Source organism: Hyposmocoma kahamanoa, unplaced genomic scaffold (assembly GCF_003589595.1).
Source record: "Hyposmocoma kahamanoa isolate Upper Pololo Valley unplaced genomic scaffold, ASM358959v1 87, whole genome shotgun sequence".
Taxonomy (NCBI): Eukaryota; Metazoa; Arthropoda; class Insecta; order Lepidoptera; family Cosmopterigidae; genus Hyposmocoma; species Hyposmocoma kahamanoa.
This window is the reverse complement of record NW_020654422.1, coordinates 2,341,886-2,367,604: the sequence shown is the minus strand read 5'-3', so window position 1 is coordinate 2,367,604 and position 25,719 is coordinate 2,341,886. Positions and strand designations below refer to the sequence as shown.

The window sequence follows — 25,719 nt, the reverse complement described above, 5'->3', positions numbered from 1 at the left end:
AATAAAAAAATAAAAAATAAATTTTGTAAGCGATAATTTATTAAAGTTTTTTTTATTTTTTATAGAAAGTTTTAATGAAAACCTTAAATTGCATTGGTCATTATATTTTTTATTGAAAAGTTTTCATTAATATTTTCACCCACCTATTTTTATTGGCTACACCCAACTTAACATCTATAATAATACATAATTATTGCTGTGGTTATTTTTAATTCACCCGAAACATTTTAACCAAAATATATTGATAATTTTAATGATAAAAATGCCGTAGTAAAACGTTTCGGGCTAATAAAAAAACCTTCCAGGTATTTTGTATAATTCTATTTGCAGTCTTTATTGCTTGAAAATCTGAGAAAAATGTCTTTCAAGCAATACACTATGCACCCTAAGGGCCTACTCAGATATAAGCGATATTCCAAAAATACCGCTCGGTATCCCGGAAACATGAAGTTCCGCGGCGCTGAAAGGGGACTACTCTCTTTCTCCGTCCGACATCTGTTCGAAACAATTACTGTCAAACAAATAACACTCGACCAAATTTAAAAGACAACGTCAAATATGCGGATATAGCAGCAAACCACTCGGATTTCGCTACCCACAAGCGTATATCGAATAATTAACCACTATAAGGCAGGACGTTGCTGAGGCTCTAGTGATGCGCTCAAAACGATACACAAACGAAAGACGGACGCAGACACGTACTACGTGACTGCGTCCGCAACGAAGCTCATAATACGTAAGTCGTTGGTTGCTCTTACCCCGAAGGACTTTCGGATCAACGATGGCCGTGCTTCGTTGGCCATAGGCAACGTCGGCACGGCTAACGTGAATGTAGAATGCAAGTGGAATGAATGAAAAAATAGGGTCCTTTAAGATGGACATACTGCAAAAACCAAATTATGTTGTAAAATCAACATTTCACAAGAAATATGTTAATTTTATGTAAAATACTAATATTGTCACTTATTCTTACTTAACTTAAGCGTATAGCGAATATCGCGTACTTACCTATCAGATACAGGCCTTTAAACTTTTGTGAATCGTCTTAACGAATTTCTAGTAATAATTACTAACTAAATTCTCGAGATCATTGTTATTCTTAATCTTAATTAAGTACATATTTGCCTATTTGCTTTATAGACCTTGATGTTTGTTCGATAATAATTTCTACCTGTGAAAACTTTAACAACTGACGCATGAGATTCAGACCCTTATCGTGCAGTATAATTTGAAAAAAAACTGCTCCATCACTTCAGAGACCAAACATGAAAACTCAACCTATACAATGATTTAGTAGCCAAACCTTTGGCAGTTCGTTAAACTATATAAGATCCAAATGTTACATCCAGGAATATTTCAACTTTTTGAAAACTTATAGCGACATTTCTTTTTTTGCATATGCCAAAGAATTGGTCAGGTCAATTGGTAATAGCATAGTATAATAAGACAAGTAATGTAACTCCATACAAACGTAGTAGCACGGCTTGTATATATACACGCGAGTATCGTGTACGAATGCCATCGAGTAAATATGCTCGATGACGGACGCACACATTCGCATAATCTACGGCACGTTCGCACGCGCCACTAATTATGCCGGCTCCACGCACTTGCCAAATCATGGCAAGGGCGCGCAAGCACAAACGTGTGGATGGTGTATTTGCATTGGCTTACGCGAGCTTGCACGTGTTTGTCGCCGATCCGTCCATATTCCGATTTTTGTGCACAAATCAAAGGAAGCTTGTGGCAAGTGTTTGCCATGTATCCATACGTTTGTGCTAGTTAGTATTGTTTGAGAAATGTCGACGGATAGACGTTTCTTTTCTGCTACGTTGGGTTGATAGATATGCCGTATAATATATTAAAAAAATGTACGCTGTATTATCTTTATAGGCATGGCTGTAAGGTTTTAAACATTTGCCTTTCTTTAGGTTTTAAAATAACTAATAAAAACCACTATTATAATTTAGGTGTGATAGTATTGTTGTTGTTATAAATTTGGAAACTGCTTGACTGGTTAAACGAGACTATTTTATTCTTTCTGGAGTGCTACCAAGCAGAATCATAAATTTGGAATCCGAAGCATAAGAACCATAAATACAAAAAGTAGCAGATGCGCATTTCCTTTCATCTTGCTACTTTTCGTAATAAAAATATGTCAAGCCAAACGTAATACCAGACACAAATTCGACCTCTACCATGCTTGCTTCTCTGGAGCACGCTAGTGCGCTTGCAAGCGTGCGGATGCCGACGTTTGTCTTGCCTAATTTGCCCAGCGTTTGTAGACCTTTGGGGCTTGCGGCAAATGCCAAGGGTGTAGAGCCGACATCACGAATTAATTATTCGCTCAGTGTTTAAAAATTATATCATGTGAGTGCCTCAAATTCAGAATTGGACAACATTTTATTTCTGTTTCGTAATCATACTCCCATAATCGAGATACTCATCAGCGATGTTGTCACAAAAATATCATTAAATAAGTACTACATTTGACAAAGTTTATCTCAATATAGCGCGAAAATACTCTTGAGATACCTTTTTTTTAATTATGTCTTGCAACCTGTATGTAAGTACAACTAAAGTAATAACGTGACAACATGTCTTGTCTTGTCGGCATTGTCTTGCCGAACAGGCGGGAGCTGGACTACTTGTCTTATTTAAACTATGGTAATAGTTTATTTTTATTTACTGGCAAGAGCTGCCAGTAACGTGCAATTCCTGATAACAATTGTAACCATGCCCTTCCTTCGTACCATATTCCTCCACGACTTCGAAATGTAATTGAGAGATTTGCGTCCATGTTATATGCCAAAACTGACAAAAGCATCGAAGGTTTATATGTCGAAGGTTGTCCTAATGTCCTAAATGTTAATGTATTTACTAAAAAGAATTTCTGGCACTTCGTCAACTCTTAATAGTAAATCTTAAAACTTTACAATCAGCGTCTAGGACCCCAGGTCTACACTGACAGATAATTTTGCCAGTAATGGGGTCTCTGGCTAGCCAAGACCCAGTTTGGCAAGGTCCTTGAGTGTGAAGTATATGGCACACGCCGTTGAATGCAGCGGTACCTCTTCGAGATATGCAAGTTTCCACCTGAAAGGAATTAGGGGGATTAGAATCTGGAATAATGTTCTCACTGGTTGCTAAGTGTCTAAGGGCAAGGTCACTGAATTCGATAAAAGGAAGAGAAATAACTCTCCAAATGTCTTCTCGAATAGTCTTTGACATGAAGGTATCTTCTCAAATTTGTACTCCACCGTTTATGCAAATCTTAATAACAAAACTAGAAAAACGAAACAAAAGTAATATATCGTGTCAAAAGTACGATTGTAATTGTTGAAACCCGTTTAATTATTGGTGGAAAATACAAAACTGATCCCGGAAATACATGGAAAATAATGGCCAAGTTCTTCTAACCTTCTCACTGTTTGGAAATGTGAGATAAACGAAAAACTCAGTGTTCCAAAATATTATTTTTTTAGACTTACGTCTCTTCTCGTACAAGCACCACTTCCACAGGCACAAACACCATTATGGCTAAGACCATCCAAAGCTGGTCTGGCATCGAAGTCAAAAGCCACCACCTCACCCACTGGGCACGGTTCAGCTTGGCCTGGTCTATAGCAACGGCGACGTTCAGGTACGTACAGACGACCTCTTGCACAAGGTACCTGGAAAATTAAAGAGACTGCCCTAAAGTAAGCTTGGTTACATTACCCTGGGATTTTAAGTTACATCATTTCCTCCTTCAGATTAGGAATTTCATCAGTCTCTATCTACTTCAGCACTATACGACCATATTATAAACCAACAATAAAAAACATGAAATGGAAGAATGAATACTAGAGGAAGCAAATGATTATGATCCCAATTTTTAAAACATTTATGTAATTGACAGATTCCAGGTTGCCTTTTCTTACTTTTGAGTTGAAGAGACGAACGTGTTCGTCTGCCCCGGTGGTGGTGTGTTGCCGGGGCGTCTGCCTCATGTGCAGCTAGCGCGTCTTAGTAGTGGTCTAGACGAGGGCCTAAGCGAGGAAGTGCGCGGAGAACGTGAGTTGCCCTTTAAGTTGGGAGTTATGTCCAGACATTGTCACAGGACACTGCGACCGGCATCGCCGGCATTAGCTCAGAGAGCTAGTAGAGGATGAGCTACATGTCCTCCGGTCCCTCCAGCCGCTTCGGGACGGGACGGGAGCGTGCCTTACAGATCCGCCACCAATGAGGAGATTTGGTAGTGGACTTTAGAGTCGACGGCTTAGCGGTGGCAACCGCTAGTTGTGCAATTCACAACGGGAAGTGAGCATGCCTACAGCGCCGGTGCTTATCTGGAAAATAGGGAGAGGGTGGTACGTGCACCCGGGGCAGCTCACCCGAGGCACTCGCCTCTTGAGAACCGAATGAAGCCAGTGATAACGATCTTTGACAACCCTGTACACTGGCTGATCTGGGGTCAGAACCTGAACTTATAAAGTTCCTGTGCGCGCACAGATTATAGTGCCCTTCCGACCAAGACGTTTTCGACCAAGAGGTTGATAGAGAGGGTCACTATAATCAAAACTTATATAGAAAAGTTATGGGCGCTGTTGTGCTTTGAAATCTATCAATTATGTAAATATCTTAAAATCCCTTAGTTATTTCAATGGCATCCACGTAAAGACATGATTCCTAGTATTAGACCTGCTGTAACTGGGCACGACTTGGGAGGTAGCAATAGGAAAATTTATGATAATCATAATCATTCACCTTGGTACATCGCCCTCCTCTGGCAATCATCTCGTCCTGTCCGCATGGTCCCCTGGTGTACAGTCGGTAGCAGGCACCGTCTTCAGCTCTTGCATGGAAGCTCTTGCAACGGCATTCCGCACGCGACCCATGTGGTGCTACCTCAGTGATTGAGAACAAATGGCCTTTGGGACAGGGACCAATTGTTTCTGAAATTGGAATAATTAATTACTTGCGCCAAACAATCACACCAATTACTTAGTTTCAAGCTTGCCGCCTCCCTGAGATTGAACGGGTGGTTCTCTTCAGAGGTCGACTGTTCTACTCGCTGTGGCATGTATCTATGCCTATATTAATAATATAAATATCGAACACAAAGAAAAATTCCTTCGACCCGACAGAATTCGTACCTGCGGCCACGGTGTACTGTAACGTCGTGTCGCTCTGCCAACTGAGCTACCGGTCGAGTTGGCAGGTCAACGAAATTATTTTATGTGACTCTTATAGATCTCTATATTGTAACAAATTAATGGTGTTATTTCACAAAAAAATGGACTCATATGAATATAATAGTGGTAAATAGTGGTCATCGTGAAATTTAATAAAAAATCAATAATATATTATTATTAATTATATTCATGTCTGTTCTAAAGAAATCATTCCGATGAAACTGCTTGGCCAAAAGGCTCTTTTTGTCAATTGTCAGTTGACCATCTGACAATTGTCAATTGGAAATCTTGGAAACCTGTGAAGTCCTCAACCCTCATGACCTGAGCGGCGGATTACGGCCTAAACCCTCTCCTTATTAATTGTATATAATGGGGTAAACGATCATGATGGTGATGATGACCTCCTTGAACAATAACTTTTAGAAGCACTACTTTACACCAAGGCTGATCAGTTACTTATATTTCGATATTTTATACATTTAGTTCTAAGTCACTTAAGTATTTGCAAATCATGAACTGAGCAGAAATTGATTGAAACGTCTGGTCGAATTCTCGTAATTAGTTGAGTAAAGATGTTTCAGAGCTCCTCGTTGTGTATAGTCTATGGTAATGATCTTACCTAGTTCGTAACAAGCCTGAGTCTCATTGTGGTAATGAGGCAAATGTGGCTCGCAGCCGCACTTGGACCCAGGCAAGAACAATTGACCCCTCTCGCAAGGACCACGGGTGTAGTGCGCATAGCATCCGCCTCCGTCGATAGACCAATGGTGTGGACCGCCTGTGTTACACTGAAATTGAAAATACAGCCTTTAAATACCGAAAAAATTCAAGACCTCAAGGAAGGTTTTAGGCAACCCTTTATACAGTAGATGAAATCTATAAAATAAGCACACATTTGTCAAACTTTCCGACCTTTTTCTAAAGTGTATTAAACATATCTCTGGAGGACAACTTTGATAATATTTTTTTAGTCAGAAAAGTCTTAGGAAATTAAAAACAAACACAATTATAATAAGTTGCCGCGTGAGCAAGGTCCTTGACTCAACATGCGTTAGCACGTTCATTAGGAGACCAGTTAGAGTAAAATCGTATCAAACCTATCCAGTTACAGTATGCGTGGACCACAGATTAAATGGTCTAATCATAGCCAATCCTATAAACTTCCTAGCGAGCAAGGTTCCTGACTCAACAGGCGTACTTGTACACGTTAGGTAGATCCCATCAAATCTACCCAATTTCTGTATGTGCTGGTGACTAAATTAATACTTACAGTACAATTAGCCAATCCATCAGAACCGATATCCAACAAACTGCCAGAATAGCAAGGTCCCTGACTCAATCTGTAGTAACATCGTCCGTCAGGAGGCCAGTAGAGCAATGTCTCGTCAGCACACTGTTGAGGTCGCACGCACATACCTTGTCGTTCTCTGGAATACAGAATACATTATTATTAGTCAAGTCATTTAGTCATAGGAGGATTTCGTTGTTTCTTCCAGTGTAATTCAAAATACGTTACTACATGAATTGTTGATTGGAATAGTGTATTCTTACGCATTTTTCGAAAGTATAGGTAGCTAAATATAGTGCAAACCAAAATTATATGATGAATGTGATTTTTCAAATGCTGTTAGTAAAAGGTTCTACTTTATACTGATCACAATTATCTGTGCCAATGTAACAAGAATAAGAATAAATCGCCTGCTTTTCTGCATCTTCTCGCTACACCAGGTTCACCTAGTAGAGATCTTCATATGCGTTGACCATATGATAACTGATATTCTACGGTGAGCTAATGGAATAGTATAGGTACAGGATAAGCCCACTTCATCAAAGACGTTTCCCAAACACAGCGAAACGTCTGTTGACTGGTAGCTTCATCCATTTAATTGGGGTACATGTTATTTAACACTATAAATCGATCGATGTAAAACCTAATCATAGCTTGATGACAAATGCAGAATACGTTTTCCCGCTAAAATCCGTTACAACTACGTTATACACAATTGATGCTTACCTACCCTCGCTTGTTGAATGACTCCTCAACAGGCGCGAAGTATTCTCCAGGTCTACATGGTCCTCTTTCGAAGAGTCTGTAGCAGGTATTACTGTGAGGCAGCTGGGCGGTGCCAGGTGGACATTTGCACTCGGCCACAGTACGGCCACCCCAGCGACCTGGACTTAGCTCTTGCGTTTCTGGACAGGGATAGCCTTTCTGAAATTGGACAAATTTTGGTTAAGACACAGCTACTACATTCTAGGGCTACTATATTCGAATACATGCACGTAAAGGTGAAAGAAAATTCACAGAAAAAAACCTTTGAACATTTACGATAAAATGTATAAAGTCCATAATCCCTGGACCGTACGGTCGATATAGGGAGTCACCACACTTTGGCCTCAGAACTGCCTCTGTGGCCGAACGGTTACCATGTCGAACTGCCACGCAGAGGTCCCAGGTTTGATTCCCGGGCCGGAAGAAATATTTGTATGGCCTACATTTATTTCTCTCGTGAGTTTGGGTGTAATTTGTGGTTGTCTATGTATGTGTCCATGGCACCCGTGACACAGTGTGTGCGTTATTATTATTATAAAAAAAAATTATATAAAGAATTCCGTTTCGAGATTCAGTGTGTACATCACACACATACGTTTATTTTCGTTCGGAATAACAAGACTCAGCTGAAAGACGCGAGGCATTGAGTCCAGAAGTTCTCGCAGCGGAAATACGTACGGAATTTACGACTGTGTGTCTGGACTTGCACTCGGAACGGTTTTTTCTGTGTGAAATTCCAAATGCACAAGCCACCATACGGAATTTCGAATAGGAAAAAATTCGAACGGAACAATACTGTCCATTATTTGTATGGTTTTGCTGCAGGATTCCGACTGTTTGTGGCCGGCTTTGTTAACGCAGCATCTTTATGTCCATGTAATAAGAGCAAAAAAGACGTTGCGCCTTTCGCCTCTGCTCGAACTGTCGACGCTAAACGTCGTCTTTTTCGCTTAGAACAAGGGTCAAAATGCAACATTTTTTATTTCTTTGCACTTCCTAAGTTAATGCTAAAGTTGCAAACAGGTATTTATTATACATATAATAAAATGCGTACAGTTGGGTAAATAAATATCTCATCACATGACAGTACGTGATCTACCATTAAATAATAATACCTAGTCGATGAGATGCATTCAGCATGCATCAGCATTGTCTACAAAACAAAAGACAATATTGATTATCAGCCCTCACGAATGCAAGTAAGTTGTACGTGTACACGGTACTCGATGGCATGTTAATGAAGCTGCTGTGAGAATTCCTCAGATTAGCGTAATGACTTTTAAGTACTGTATAATTATGCAATACTTGAAATTATTCAATGGTAATTGAAAGAGTTTGTCATAATAACTTAGCGTATTTCTAATAAGATCGTATGAGATTTTTTTTACTTATTTTGTACTGACTACTTTTTAGAGCAATTTCTTAGGTAGGTAAGGCCACTTTCAAATTAGATGCTTCTATAAGCGGCGCGTCTATTCCGCGGCTGCTCCACTGATTTTCATACAATATCTGGAAGCGCAGTCACCGCAGCGCCACTATCGTGACACACGCGCGCCATTTTTGTAGTAACAGTGTTACACGGTCGCGCTACTGCCGGCGCTCCTGCTTCTATAGACGTCTAATTTGAAGCCGCCCTTACCTAAGAAACGGCCGTAAAAAGTAACCAGTATAAAAGAACTATAATGTCATTCAACAACAACATTAATAGAAGCTGAAGGTGCCGTGGGCTTGTGACGTGACGAAAGTTCCGAGGAAAATATTTTTATTTTGGTATGGCCAAAAGGCGTGAAGTTAAACTTTTACAAAAGAAAACTGAGTTACGAGTACATATCATGCCCTGGTAACTAAAGCACAAAATATTTTTTATGAAGCATGCCATCTATCCCTGATATCGGGAACTTTTTGTCAAATGTAATAAAGTAGTTATTTTCTTATTGCAAATAGATCGAATCAGTACATTTGATATTAGGTGAACTAACTTAATGTCTTAATGTGGCCCAATCTATAATAATAATATTAATAACGCACACACTCAACACAGCACCACACTAGGGAAGCCCTGTGTCGCGGGTGCCAAGGACACATACATAGACAACAACAAATTACACCCAAACTCACGAGATAAATAAATGTTGGCCATACAAATATTTCTCCCCACCCGGAAATAGAACCTGGGACCTCTGCGTGGCAGTCCGGAATGGTAACCGTTCGGCCACGGAGATAGTTTAATTTCGGTGATTGCAATATTCTTCTAATCAGTAGCCCCTATTTTCCTATAGAGTTCAACTCAATGACAAAATAGTGATTTGTAAATGATGACAGCGCCAAAATCTGCCTCCGGGCCGAACGGTTACCATGACTTTTTTTATAATATCAAGTGACAGGAGGTACAAGTCGTGCACCTGATGGTAAGCTACACGCCTGTCCATAACAGTTGCAGTGCCACTCAGAGCTTTAAATCGCAAAGATCTGAAGGATACTGCCACTGCGCCCGTCACCCTGAGACATAAGTTGACAAGTCTCATGTGCCTGTAATTTCACCAGCACCCTTACCCTTCAAAACCGGAACGCAGTAATACCGACATTACTGCTTGGCGGCAGAAATAGATACGGTGGCAGTAGTTCCCAGGACGAACTCTTTCACAAGGAGCTCTACTGCTACTACCACATCCACGCAGATGTCCTGGGTTGGTTCCCAGGCCGGAAGAAAGTTTGGGTGTAATTTGTGATTACTCAGTGCGGGACTAAAAAAAATCTCGCCCCTAAATTTTCAGCACTTGTTAACACACTTATGTAGCTAACAATAATTAAATGTATAATGTGTACAATTGTTGCACAACAAAGTCGTAACATTTTACTACACGAAATGTTACATTTTATGAAGAAAATCAGTACTTAGACTCAGTTGAACGAACGTCCATATTGGCATAGTCTTAAGTTTTCCTTTGATAAAGTAAGGAATCGTATAATACTTAAAAACACATTACATTTAAAGAACATTTGTGCCACTCACTTTGAAACCTTTAATGAGCTCAAACAATACTAAAATAACGCTATGAAATGAAATGTCCACATTTAACTCCGAAATAACCAACAATACCGGATATCACGTACAAAGCGTACAGTTAACGGCATCTTAAATATTTTAAGGAGATACAATCGTAGGTACATATATCTGGCACGAAAGTAGCTAAGTGCTTAAGAAGGGCTGTATGCTATAAGCACATAGAGTGGTTAATACGAGTATCAGAAATCCCGGATTGATTAAATTTTCATACAATCTTTTAAGAATTATTAATGGAAAATTGGGAACACTGGATCGAATAACGATTGGAAGATTTGGAGAAATTGTTGGTATCTATGTTAGAAGACAAAAAACAAATTAGTTACATTTACAGTTGCAATCACAAAACCTTTCGTCTTTGCAGCGGATGCGTGTAAGCTGACGAAGAAGACGTTAATGTGGACGCATGAGACTTTAATAGGAGCCCACGAGAGTAGGACCCATTTAGGCAGGCCCAAGATTTTGCCTTTCCATAAATGGAATAATCCACATTACACAGATAGTACCCGCATATATTATAATTTGTTACAATAGTTACATATAATAAAATAACTTTAAAAAAAAACTTTGTTTCAGACTTCAAAAGGTGGTCCATACAAAAGTGTTAGTAAAACAAAAGTAAAATCTTGAGGAACTAAGTTAACATTGAAACTTTCATATTGGAACGTGTAATGACGTCCACCGGGCCAACGTTTGGGCTGTCCCAGCGGTTCGCAATCACGCTCAGGATGCTATTGGGTCTAAAGCGTAGGCTGCGGACCTTCAGGGAGGTCACTCCCTCCTCATCACGGCTGTGAAACCGTCAGTCCTCGCCTTGGCGAACATGCTGCACCGCCGCAGCACTTATGAAGTATTTAAATTTCACAGCAACTATGATATTCGGTTAGATAAATATATTAAATGTGTTTTTTTATAAAGTTTCTAACTACAGAGTTTAACTTATCGAAATGAGTAAGCACTGTGCCAGCTGTCAAAAATACATCTGACGATTATGAATTTGTAGAAACAAAACAAAAAAAATGGCACATGGTCTACCTGACAAAAAAGTTTGGGAACCTCTGCTCTACAGTATTGGGATCTATCCGAAATGGATGAACCGATTGATTGCGGTTACTTTGTTTGATAGCTGCATTACTCGTGATAGCTTTTAGATATTCAGCTCTCTATTGTGATTGTGAAGGTATCGCACACTATATTGTGGTCAGAAATTTCAAGTTCGCAATTACATTAACAGTAGCGACGGCATTTATTTAATTCGGCATATTCAGTTTGTATTAATATTACAAATTTCTAAATTGCTCTCGGATTATCAAACTACACGTTAAACCTTTAACAAATTACATATCTGATTGATTTAAAATACGATTTCGACCGTTTGTTGCTTACAAATTTACTCGTATTGTTAGATCACACATATCGATCATCAAAAGTCGAGCAAATCTATAGTTATGTTTAGGCACTTGCTTAATGTGCTATACGATTTTTACTCTGGCCATAGCTACGCATGTCAAATATACTCGTACAACATGCATAATTATAATAAACACTTTCAATTGTTACGTTTCATAATATAAAATACGAGTAGTACTCCGAAATTAAGTTAAAAATTTATTGTTAAATATTCACAAATCAAGACAATTACCCCAGTTTTCGGCTATGTAAATTATCAACTTTCTACGTTCCGACAGTTTCAAGTCATCGGAAAAATACTGGATTAATATTAATTATACAACCTTTTACGAATTATTAATGGAAAATTGGGAACACTGGGTCGAATAACGATTGGAAGATTTGGAGAAATTGTTGGTATCTGTGTAAGATGCTTTGGTAAATACTTAAATAGTCATGAATTCAAACAACTTTGGCAAAATAATAAAATTATAAATTCATGAAAAATTATGTTTAATGATAAGATAAAGATAAATTTATTTCACAATATCTTAAGTTAATTAAGTAAAACAATAATGTAAAGGAACCTATGATAGTAATCATTACACAATCTTCATAAAGGTATACAATTAAATCATAGAACTCTAATATATTGTGCGCGTGTCGCTTACCACCACGCGCATAACTCATTCGACTCCTTGATATCATAAAAAACATGTACATACAAACCACACTAAGCAATAATCATTTCTACAAAGAAGTTTAGAATAATAAATTACTTGAAATCGTCACATTTAACTCTAGATATTACTAATTAGTAAAACAGATTAAGGATCAACCCAAAAAGAATGAGCCAAGAAACTAAATAAATAGTTGAACACATTTATCATTTACTACACTTATTTGAAATATCATAGGTCGAGACCACCTGTAGGGATGCCACGATAGGGCGCGACTTGTGCGAGAGCGACATAACGCGCGAGATACTACTGTTCTCACATAGAGTATCTCGCACTTTATGTCGCTCTCGCGCAAGTCGCGCCCAAGTCGTGCTAGTGCTGGAAAAGCTAAATGTGTCACTTATATGGGTCATTTTCCTGTCTTATCGTCTGTAGTATATAACTTTTGTTTCACTGTACCTAGTTGTAAACCTCGTAATTTCAATTCCACCACTCTGGTCGAATATAAATTACTTGTCGTAATAAGTTACTCAATGGATTATGCGGAAGACGTATTGTAGGTACATGAGAGTAAACAAGTAGGTGACCGGTGATAGAGATGAATGCAAAGCGATATACAGCGACGACTCCAAATAATGGAATGAGAATAGAAGTTAATGATTAATTTCGTCCAAGAGTTTTATAAAGATGGTATTCCGACTTTATAACCATCATTTCAACCGAAAAAACGTTCACTGGACATGCTCTCCTTACCATAACTAACGTACTCGTACCTAATCGACATTTTGAGCAACATTGAGTTATTAGAATAAATATTCTATGATATGATTTGATATCCAGATGGGATCAGCAAAACGTGATCTACCCCCTACAAGGGATTTTTTAAATCTTTTTTAGTTTCACTTTTATTGTTAAGCAAAATCAACGTAATTTTTTTTGTACGCACACACTCATAGCCTCGCACTAGGGAAACCCTGTGTCGCGTGTAGGCCATACATATATTTCTCCCGGCCCGGGAATCGAACCCGGGATCTGTGCGTGGCGGTCCAGCATAGTAACCGTTCGGCCACGGAGGCAGTAATAGACATTTTTCAAAGAAAAAACTTTAAGTGCCAATATCTCGAAAATTTTTATTTTTAATATATTATGTAGGCAGTAAAGCAAAGTTACCAGAATTCAAATTCATTTGCGTTAGTTATGACAAGGAGGACAGCATAGACCTTGCTTTGTTTTGTTTGTCTTGCGCTGTTTGCATCCAGCGGATTCCTGCTACCTCCACCAGTTCACCGGTGCACCTTGTAGGTGGTCTGCCTACGCTACGTCTTCCGATAAGCAATCACTCACAACTCGAGAACTCTTTGGCCTTATCGCTAGATAGCGAGCAATGTGCCCGACAAGCATTCCGACTTGCGCCACTATAATTTCCTTCCTAAAAACAACTGTTTAACACCAGCAAATGATTTACAATAATTGTAAATTTAAAAAACTGACCTCAAAAATTCGTGGACAAAGTTTTATTGAAATCGGTTACCGGAAAGTGCGCAAAACCGGATTCATCTCCTAGTTTGCCACCCTCAGGGCGCGTCCAAATTAGCCGCTGTTAGCCGCGCTGCAGCAGCGCGCAAAAGTTGCGCTCGGTTGCAGTGAAGGTTAGTGTGGTGTACATGTTAATTTTTCAAATTAACTACGATGGACGAAAAAATCACAACTGGGAAAATCACTGAAATAAAACGTGTCATATTTTGGGATATCAAAGTATCATAAAAGTGGATAATTTTAATCACATCACAAATTTACACATTCGACAAAAAAATTACTTTTCAAACAAATACGAAGTCGTTGGTATACAAAATTTAAATGTTATAAATGTTTGTATATTCGCCCCGTATGCGTTACATTTATTATTCATCCAACTGTGATGAAACTTTCGTGAGTTTCGTGCCCGCAAAAGTCTCTGAAACATCTAGATAACCATTTCAAAATCAGTTGGACCAGTTGTTTCAACAAATATGTCTACAACTGAAAAGACGGTTCTTTTGCAGGTGCACTTTTCCACTACGTGACATTGCTTTCTGTGTCATTGCAACGCATGCTGTATATCGGTAGTAGTATATACGTTGTAAAACAAGCATCGTCTATATCGTTGCTAGTGAAAATTTTTATTTATAACTTGCAGCAAAAGGTGCTGATGTTTTTTTATGATATAAAATGACGGGACGAATTATCTTGCAGTGCCACTCAGAGCTTTAAATCACATTTAGAATATAAGCGGTAGAGTTTAACCAATGTGACGATGTCAAGTGTAATAATGCTTACCTATGAAATAAAGATTATTTTGAATTTGAACTTAGAGCTGAGAGGCACTACCACTGCGCCCATCACCTTGATAAATAAGTTGACACATCCCATGTGCCTGTAATTTCACCAGCATCCTTCAAACCCGAAACGCAGTAATTCTCACATTACTGCTTGGCGGCAGAAATACCTAAGGTTAAATTGAAATATGTTACTTCAGATTGCATCAAGGACAACAATACTGAATTATAATAATAATTATTCAGAATAAAGAAATAATAAAATTATAACGTAAGTAATTGCAACCAGCGTCACTTATCGATATAAAAAGAGCCATGGGTCATATTTAAATCACGTGGGAAAACGCGTCGGCAATGAGGAATTCTATGTGTAATATATTAAGACGGTTACTATTTATGTAACAAGGCCTTTCTATATATGGGTTTGTTAGGTTCTTTGACCTTAATTACATAATATAACGAAAAGTTAACATCAAAGTAATACCAAAGGCGAAAAAAAACAAAACTTTGTGACCAGGAGACTTTGTTACCTACTTATTCAATCACAACATCAAAATGCGAAATAGAATTATATTTAATAGTAGCTTCTATATATTTCTTTCTAATCGACTTCAAAAAAGGAGGAGGTTCTCAATTTGACTATACATACATAGTTTTTATATATGTTACGCGATGACTCATATATTTGTGAACCGATTTCTCTATTCCTACTGTCACTGTCCTATATTTATTTTAGCAACAATCAAACAGCGTTCTTATTTCTGAGGGAAATTTTCTAAGGGCATCCTTTGAAAATTTAGCTTTCTAATAAGAAACGGACGCTATCATCAAAAAATTATACGCACACCCCGATACAAAAACATTGTACTCCAAAACATAGGCATTTTCACGCCAAAACCGCTGAACCGATATTGATACATTTTGTTATAGAGATAGATGGGACTTAGGGGAAGGAGACAGGCTACTTTTTGACACAAAAAGAAATCTTAAAGGGAGTGAAATAAGGGATGACAGTTTGTATGAAGAACTAATCACTTCTCAAGTAAGATCTGAAAATTCGTTTTTAATACAGTTGCTCAAAACGTGGTATTTTTCGTACTACAAATCGTGCCGAAAGTTGGAATTTTCGCACTAGTGCTTTTTAATTTCCCATTTTTATTCACTGTTTTTTTTCAAATCTTAAGCACAGAACTAAAGAAGTTGTATATTTATTTAATATTTATGTGGTTTGTGACGTAAGTCATTCGTCATTAAAACTTATATTTATTTACAAATACTATTTAATGAACGTATCGAGTGAAGGTCCACAGTCTCTGCCTACCCCTGAACGGGTGACAGGCGAGATTTTTGTGTATATATTTGTTCTATGTATTACAGATAAATTGTATCTCACTACCGTGCACGGGTTCCTAAACAAGTTTAAACAAAAGTACCAGGACTTCATAATAAGAAAAGTGGTTACAGACTGATATGACAGAAAATAAACAAAAACAGCACGTTAGAACTAGATTTCCGTAGACTTTTAACTAATGGTTGCACTAATTTCTGTTAATAATCAATAATAAATTAAACTTAATAAAAATTCATTCAATAAATAATTTGTAAAACTTAAATTACATACTTAAATTGGAATGTTTTCTTTGTAAAATTAAAAATAAGGTATTTAATTAATAACTATTGTAACTATAGTGAAAAAATAGGGTGGTTTGCATTAATATTAGACATAACTGGTTAAAGACTGTACCACCTCAGTCAACCGTGACCATGGGACCTGTAAAGGGCCCGAAGCGTCGGTTTGTTTGAAAAAACAAATATACGCGATTTAAATCCGGAAAAATAGTTTCATTTCCTATTTTAATACAGTTGCTCAAAACGTGGTACAAATCGTGCCGAAAGTTGGGTTTTTCGTACTAGTGCTTCTTACTTTTCCATTTTTTTTAAATTTACTGTTGTTTCAAGTTTTAAATATAGAACTAAAGAGGTTGTATATTTATTTAATATTTATGTTCTTTGTGACGTAAGTCATTCGTCATTAAAACTTACATTTACTTACAAACATCTTATTTGTTTAAATTGCATGGGTGTTTTATAAAACAAATGGCTACATTTAACAATACCAAAATATTTTCGCTGCGTGCCGCGCACTAAAAAATGAGTTTTTTTTTAAAATACTGTTTTACTTTACTTTCAATGTAGTTTTTTCGCAAATTTATTAAAAAAGAAGCCTCGAGTCTCGTGAATAATGACTAACTTTCTGTACTTGTATCAAGAATAACTATTTTATGCCTTTTGTAATAAACAATGTTTCAGCGTTTTTGGCCAATTACTACACATTCCTTAAACGTCTATACAACCTCAAATGGCTTGTTGCAATGGTTGCAAACAGTGAAAGTGTTGAAAAAGACACTTTGGAAAAAATACATAGTACAATTGAGGATTATACCCTGATGGTGTATGGTGTGAAAACCACGATTCCTAAAAATTTTCACGACAGAAAAAAAACACGAACTTACCTCGAAATTTTACAAGAAAACCGCTGTGTTCAATAGGTACTTTACGTATACCAATTATTTTTTTATGTCAAATTAATTAATTACATTTTTCCAATTCGTTTGTAAAAAAATACATTCTGAAATAAAGCCAGTGCTCCTCGCCCCAAGCAAAATGAATGTATTAGTACGGGAAAAAATTTACTTCGTGCGGAGTTAGTATCGACTCTGAAGGTAAAATAGCTGATGAGTACTCGAAGTACTTATTCTGCGCAGACGAAGTCACGGGCACCAGCTAGTTTCCTATAAATGATCACTCCTTCAATGCAAGCGCGGTACAAATTTAGCGTGAGACAAAATCACTATTTGCCAAAGCTACGTTAATTATCTGTATTGAAAAAGCGCAGTGAGAACCAGTTAGTAGGTCAGTAGGCGTGTCGGGGAGTCAGATATTACATCGGTCGGTCACGGTCTTTCACAATAATTACCGAATTCTAACCGGTTTCCGATGATGTGACTTCGTATCGAATTTGCTTATCGATCTATACTATTGTATTGTTGTTTTGTCGTCTGTGTACGTTTTCGAGATCTTAATCTATTTTGTAACGTTCGTAGTCAACAATTATTTTGTATGTTACAATAAGGTTACAATTGTATAACTGGTTGCTTTGGATAATACAGCGGATATAGATAAATATCCGTTAGCATAGCATTTGTAATAAATTAAGTTATACATTTATAACATTAATTTTTAAGTTTATTGAATATCACGATGTTTTACTTGTTAGAGCAGAATGCTAATATTGTATATTCACGTGTGTTTACATTGGTTGACTTGACAGGAATAAAGAACATCTAGTTTTATTGTTCGTACGAGAACATAACACTATTTCATATTCAAATCATGACTTATTCTATTGGCCAGCCTTTAACTTTTTTGATGTGCATAGTAAAACTATTTCAACATTACTACCCTGATATTCAATTATTTTTTGTGAAATTACTCCACTAGTTTATTGTAATTATTAATACAAAGATCGAACGCTATGAAAAATGCCTTCGATCCGGCTAGATTCGAACCAGCGCCTTCCTCCAATCCGTGCTAGACGCGCTGCCAATTAAGCCATGGAACGAACCAGCAGTTATGATTTTTTTATGTACTTGTTGCAGATCTTTGTTTTTGATTTTTAAAGACTTTTTGCTGTAGCGCCATCTGTGAGAAACATATTTCTTTATAATTTCTATTTCTTACTAATGTAAGTATTAAAAAATTGTACTGCTTTAATTAATTAATTAAATACAAACAATGTTAGTACACGCATTACATTAGACATGTAATTACTGAGTACAAACATGCCCCGTGGTATATAGCAAATAACTAGTACTAGTTTAGAAGCAGTAGAGGTACTTGTGAAATAATTCGTCCAGGGAAGTACTGCCACCTTACCTATTTCTGCCGCCAAGCAGTGATGTGAGCGTTACTGTGTTCCGGGTAAAATTACAGGCACATGGGACTTGTTAACTTAGTCTCGGGTGACCTCAAACCTTTGCGATTTAAAGCTCTGAGTGGCATTGCAACTGTTATGGATAGACGTGTCGCTTACCTCCAGGCGCACGACTTGTTCGTCCCGTGACTTAGTATAAAAAAAATGCCTTTTGGTAATAAATTATTACGAGTAGTACATACTCTCAGACCCTAATGACGGCCTCTGTGGTCTAGTAGCTTGCACACCGGTTTTGATAATGTCGCCATTTCTGAGGTCCCGGGTGCGACCCCTGGCCAGGTCAGTGTAGAAACTAACTTTTCTATATTGTCTCGGGTGTTTGTTTTACCGTCGTTGTTTTTGATTTCCATAACACAAGTACTTTACTTTGGGATCAAAGCAACGTATGTGATGTTGTCTAATATTTATTAAACAAAACTCTAATAATTAAACAAACTTTAAATAGACTTTAAAGTACTTAAAATAGGCACAAAATTTACAGGAAAGTCTACTGTTACATAAGAAAGATTTGAAGGGTTCACCAGCTCTTTCACATATCCGTAAGGGTTCTATAGACCGAACCCACCTACCCGTACGAGATGGTGTTTCTAGAATCATGTCATAGGATTAGATCAGAAATAAAGCCGCCAAACCCAAGCCGGCTGTGACTCCAGGTCGGCGGGTTCGGTCTAACCCCTTGGGACCCCTTTATAGGATCCATATAGTCTCTCACACTGTAGTAGCACCCACTTACCAAAAGATACATTAATTTAGTTTAAATTAACTGCCAAATGAAAGATACTTCGCGTGTAAATGATTAATGAAAGAGCTAACAGTTATATCGTACCCTTGGAATAATAATGCCACATCTTCAAAATGATAACTTTTTACAAGAGAGGTTTATAAATTCTACGAACGCAATTACTCGATAACGTTTTTATGCTTAAATAGTAGAGCTATAAATAATAATAGCATTATAAGCGTGAGTAATAACAGACTTACTTTTATCCTACACAACATTTTTAAAGTAACAATCTAGACCAGAATATTTTAAAGTTTACAGCACTTATGGCTTCTTTTGTTAAGAAGACAAAAAAACGAATTAAATTCACGTATTGTAAGGAGCGCACTCGGTCGAAATCGGTGCCATTTTGAGCAGATAGAAAACGCACTACTTTAGTGCAAAAAGGCCCATCTGCAAAATTACAACTTTTCTGGAGAGCTTAAAAAGGTTTAAAGATTCTACAAACGAAGTTAGTCGACAATCTTTTTATTTTTTTCTGATTCAAATCGCGTATATTTGTTTTTTCAAACAAACCAACGTTTCGGGCCCTTCACAGGTCTCATGGTCACGGTTGATTGAGGTGGTGCAGTCATCAACCAGTTATATCTAATATTAATGCAAACCACCCTATTTTTTCATTATAATTACAAAAGTTGTTAATTAAATACCTTATTTTTAATTTTATAAAGAAGGACCCGAAATATTGGTTTGTTTGAAAAAACAAATTTACGCGATTTAAATCCGGAAAAATAGTTTCGTTGTAACATGTGTAACAATCACGAAAACAATAAACCTTTTTATGCTTAAATAGGTGAGTTATACAATTTCAAATATACGTAATTTGTTTCAAATACTCCGTATTATTTCTCTACTACTTTCATGCTATAAAAAGACTTCAGACGTATACGCACATGTGGCTTTATCATAGATATAGAATATATCTATGGGGTTTATTATCCGGTATTAAATCTTTTCACGTCAGAAGAGTTTATTCTCAATATACTTTCTTTTCAATACGCCACAGTCGGGCAAAAAGGTACTGTAGTTGGCAAATTGTCAATAAATACGTGTAGCAATTGACTTAGATTTCACAAACGTGGGATGTATGAAGGGGCTCCCACAGTTAGTTGTTGTAACCGTTAGTTATCGGTTTGCGTCAGTGAACGTTAAAAAGTAAATTTTAGTTTTTAACTCGAAAACGTTGCTTGAGTATTTGCTTCTTCGTGTTTTTGACCTGAAAAACGGACATGCTTTTTGTTCGCCTATTCGATTGAGAAAGTCATCCGGAAATCAAGAGTAGAACTCCCGTGTGTCAACTTTGTATATTAATGAAGATATATATATCTATGGTTTGCATAAAAATCGTAAAAATCGTTATGTATTTAAATAGACTCACTTTTCCAGACGTATCTAAGTGTTATTAGGGGAAATAGTAAAATTGCGAAACAAGTTAATAAATACACACATTGGCACATTTAGATGAATAAAAAAGTGGGAATATAAAATAGTTACGTTTATATTTGCATAAATAAGAATCAGACATAAATTAGAAATTATAATTAACGTCTTTTAATATCGACTTAGTAATATATGAATGACAAAAATTAAGGTCAACTAATGTTTTCTTTCTAATTAAACCTAAAATAAAAAGTAAATAACGGGCCAGACTTTAAAAAAATCACTGCATTATTTTGGGATTTTTTTAGTCTGCTAAAAGTGCGATCTGTGTATTCAAAATTCAAATTTTAATAAGACTAAAAAATTTTAAAGATCATTAATAACATTATGTTTTCCTCAAAGTTTGACTGGTAGAGAATGCTTTTAGCATTAAGTCCGCCTTTTGTACCATGTGAGGTCAATAAAGTTTAAAGTTTAATAAATGTCAACAGAAATTTTAACCTTGTCGAACTTATCTCTAATCGCTTTCTTACAAGCTTAACGTAACAAACCTACATAAAAACATACAAAAGAATTAAATCCTCTTCCTTTTTTTTAGGCTCGGTTAAAAATTTACATCAAAATCTAAAATGTACTCGAGGTTGACTTACATAAAAGATTGCACATCTTCCCATGCAACGTAACAATACGCGTATTGCAGGGTCATACAAAGTAGAAACATGGCTCCATTAGCTGAATTCACAAGATTCATAATGTTGTGCTTGATTTACTTTCGATAAGGCACTATTTATGGTTTATGATGACAGCAGGCTTTCCGGGTGTCCAGAATAACACAAAGAGTTCTATATTGCGTAAACAGATACTCTATTTATAATCAACTTCAAAAAAGGAGGTTCTCAATTTGACGTATTTTTTTGTGTGTACGTTACACAATTACTCCGACATTTGTGAACTGGTTTCGATTATTCTTTTTTTGTTGAAAAGGGGTTACCTCATTACTGGTTCCATTCAAATTCCACCTTTAAGGGTGGCAAATTAAGTTTTTTTTTTTATATCTAGTAACGGGACGAAGTAGTCGTCTGCCTGATGGTAAGCTACACGCCTGCCCATAACTGTTGCAGAGCCACTCAGAGCTTTAAATCGTAAAGATCTGAAGGGCACTGCCACTGCGCCCGTGATAAGTTGCCAAGTCCCATGTGCCTGTACTTTCACTAGCACCCTTCAAAACCGGAATAGAATAATGCTGACATCACTGCTTGGCGACAGAAATAGGTATGGTGGCAGTACTTCCCTGAACGAACGCTTTTACAAGAAGCTCTAGAAAGTTAAAGATGAATTCGGCTTATGAGATTTTTATTAACTATTGTAATGCCATACATAACTCCACACAAGTAAAATAAAGGAACACTTAACGGACTTTGTTAGAATTTTAAAAATCTATCATAGGTGACAAACGTGCATTACTTACAATTTTGGTAAATAGACACTGTTTTTTTGTTTGTCTGTTTTAGTGTTTTTTTTAGATATTATAATGTCAAATGACGGGACGAACAAGTCGTGTGCCTGGCGGTAAGATACACGCCGAGACTTTAAATCGCAAAGATGAGATATCATGTAGTAAAAATATTATGATATTCAATCATAATATTTTTACTACATGATATTCGTCTATGTTTTGTGAAAATACTCCACTACTATGTTATTATTATTACAAATAGTAATAGTAACGCACACACTCATGGCCCTGCACTAGGAAACCCCTTTATCGTGGGTGCCATGGACATATACATGGGCATACACAAATTACACCCAAACTCACGACAGAAATAAATATAGGCCACACAAATATTTATCCCGGCCCGGGAATAGAACCCTAGACTTGTGCGTGGAGTCCAGCATGGTAACCGTTCGGCCACGGAGGCAGTTAATAATACAAAGATCGAACAAAGGCAAAGAAAACTTCCTTCGATCCGACTAGACTCGAACCAGTTTCTGTTGTCTCAACGTAACTACCATTCTTACAAACTGAGCTACAGCAGATCTTACTAATTCAATCTATGTGGTTTTACAAATATATCTAGGTTTTACCAGTGAAAACTTAACATATTAACTTTATAATTAGTTGATAAGAAATCTTTTTTTATAAGACCAAGTAACGGGACAAACAAATCTGGTGGTAAGTGACACGCCTGTCCATAACTGTCGTAGTACCACTAAGTGCTTTAAATCACAAAGATCTCAGAACGTAAATGTGCCTGTAATTTCACCAGCACCCTTATCCTTCATAACCGGAACGCACTAATACTCACAGTACTGCTTGGCGGCAGAAATAGTTAAAGTGGCAGTACTTACCAGGATGAATTCTGTCACGAGGAACTATTATACCGCTACTAAAAAAATCTGATTAATAAACCGTAGTAGCATAATGGTTTGACCTATCGCCTGTTAAGCAGAGGGTCGTGAGTTCAAATCCCGGCTGGCACCGAAAAATTTGAAATTTACCATGAGCTTTTCAGTAAAGGAAATCATTGTGAGTCTGCACAGAAATTTAATGACGTGTATGAAGTTTCCAATCCGCGTGGGTACTACAGCCCAAACGCTCCCATTGTGATTATCAGTAATAAACTAACAAAACACATGTTTATATTGATGTAAAAGGTCTGAAGCAATAAATATAAGATACAAAATGTTCAAATACTTGGCGTAGAACAGTTTCTATAAAACTTTGTTAGGTATCAATATATTTTCTTGCTTTGAAAGTAAATTTAAAGCCATGTTTTTATTTATCAACACGGGAGAAGGAACGACCCAAACACCTTTAGCAAAATAACTTAACGTAATAAATGCAAACTCGAGTAAAGAAGATTACTTTAACAATATGAAACGGAAGAATTCTCCGAGGTCATAGTCAAGTTACGCAATCGCGAGCTAGTGAACTCGATTCTCATCAAGACAATGCTTTGTGATGGTTATTTATGATCTGATAAGGTTTACAATACAAGTATGGTTTTCGTAATAGTTGCTTATGACAAATTTTAAGAGACGTTAGATGAGTAGCAAGTGCCTTCTACTTCCTTTTTACCAAATTGTACCCATGGAAGAGAAACAGGAAAAAAATTGTGAATATTATTCCAATTAGAAATAAAATTTTTTTAGGTATCTAAATCGCATACGTTTATTTTCAAACAGAACCAACGTCTAAAACCGAAAATATATATAATTTTGCTTTTTTCTGAAAAATATTTTGAAAAATTGTGATGTGAAAAAAGGAATAATTTGATATTTGACCTCCTTCTCACCGGATGTAAAGTGACGATGACATCAACTACGGAGCATGCGCACTAAATAATGCCTATTCCCTCTCGCCTTTAAAAAACTCAAGTTATAGCGTTTTACATTACCCATTTTCTGTCTGTGCCGCACATTACACGATAACTGATTGATATATGATTACATTCAAACATTTCACATCATTTTGCTTAACGTGTTCAATCTGAGAATGGAACACGCTGCCTGCATATCTACATTTCCATGTACATATAACACTGACATCATCTTCCACGATAGGATGAATAGGAACTCTTTAGCAAGCTTTCTCTCTCTTCATTTGACTTACTATGTGGTCTAGAGGAAACTCTTTTTTAATTATCAATTCTTTTGTACAGCTATTTAGTCACAGGTGAACTTGGAAAATCGGCGTTAGGACGTTTACAGATTTATATACATTTCTTTTTTATGATTTGTTCTTGAACTATAATTGAGTTGTCTCTAGGCTGTGATATCAATGTTACAAAACAACATTTCTAAGTACCGTACGTAGGCGACATTTTTCAAATTGAAATAAATATACTCTTTAATCACATGTAAGGTAACAAATATTTTAAAACCTTTTATAATGTTACTAATAACTAATAAATATATATAATAAATAATATAAATTTAATAATAAAACATTATACAGTACAATGATGATGATAATGGGATATTCATTAAATTAACCGCGTCCTATAAAATAAACGAGCTAAATGAACGCATATAAGTGCATTATTTTAATATGCTTAATACCTAAAACGTACCTAAAACTTTACCTTCTATGTCAAGCCTTAATTCACCATTTTATAGCTAAGTAAATATCGTTGAAAATGTTTTACTTTATTGTTTTATTAAATAACTGAAACAAATAACTACCGAATTAATTTTAAAATTACTACCAACCTTATAAATAGTGTAGCAATTCCCGTCAGCAGGCCAGTAAAGCATCAACCAGCCTTTCGGATGTGCCGCACAAGGGTTTCTTCTCACATCGGCCCATGGAGGCGGCAAAACAATAGCTTGAGTCCCACACAACAAGGCAGCCACCCATAACCACACCGACATTTTTAAAAATAATGTACAACTTCGATTTTCGAATTTATTTCACATTTCACATCACATGTTGATTTTATCTTTTTTAAGTTCCTTTTTTTTATTTTTAGCACTGGCACAGTGTTTTAAAGTTTTTTGTAAATTATTTCGAAGCTACAGCATTTTGGAAATTACAGTTGTTAATTTTATTACAACTGCTTTGAATACAAAATGTTGTATATTTAATTAAAAATAAACATCACTTTATTTTTATTCAATTAAAAGATAATTCGATTACTATATTTATAGCAGTTTCGTTATCTGTAAACTTATTGTTACCTCTTGAAAGAGGTAAACTAAAGCCGCTCTAAGAATGTCATATTAAATATGAGAGCCTTTAACGTTAAAATTACGGATATTTCTTGTTTTATTTAAAAAGTTATGAATGTGGATTTACTCATTAGGAAACGTACTTTCGATATCAATTTAAAGGTTTTTGATATCTCTTATAATTGCGGATTAATTGCCCAGGCACGCTTAAC

General features: G+C 36.5%; 1 protein-coding gene across 1 annotated transcript; it reads right to left on the bottom strand.

The window, feature by feature from the left end:
• Nucleotides 1–31: 31 nt before the first annotated feature.
• Nucleotides 32–25,210, bottom strand: LOC113235066. Its single transcript, XM_026470622.1, has 7 exons — nucleotides 25,049–25,210; nucleotides 7,196–7,389; nucleotides 6,448–6,604; nucleotides 5,797–5,965; nucleotides 4,750–4,937; nucleotides 3,492–3,674; nucleotides 32–3,096 (listed from the first exon to the last, which is right to left on the bottom strand). Exons 1-7 carry the CDS (start codon nucleotides 25,208–25,210, stop codon nucleotides 2,905–2,907), a joined length of 1,245 nt encoding a protein of 414 aa, XP_026326407.1. The 3' UTR covers nucleotides 32–2,904.
• Nucleotides 25,211–25,719: the final 509 nt, after the last annotated feature.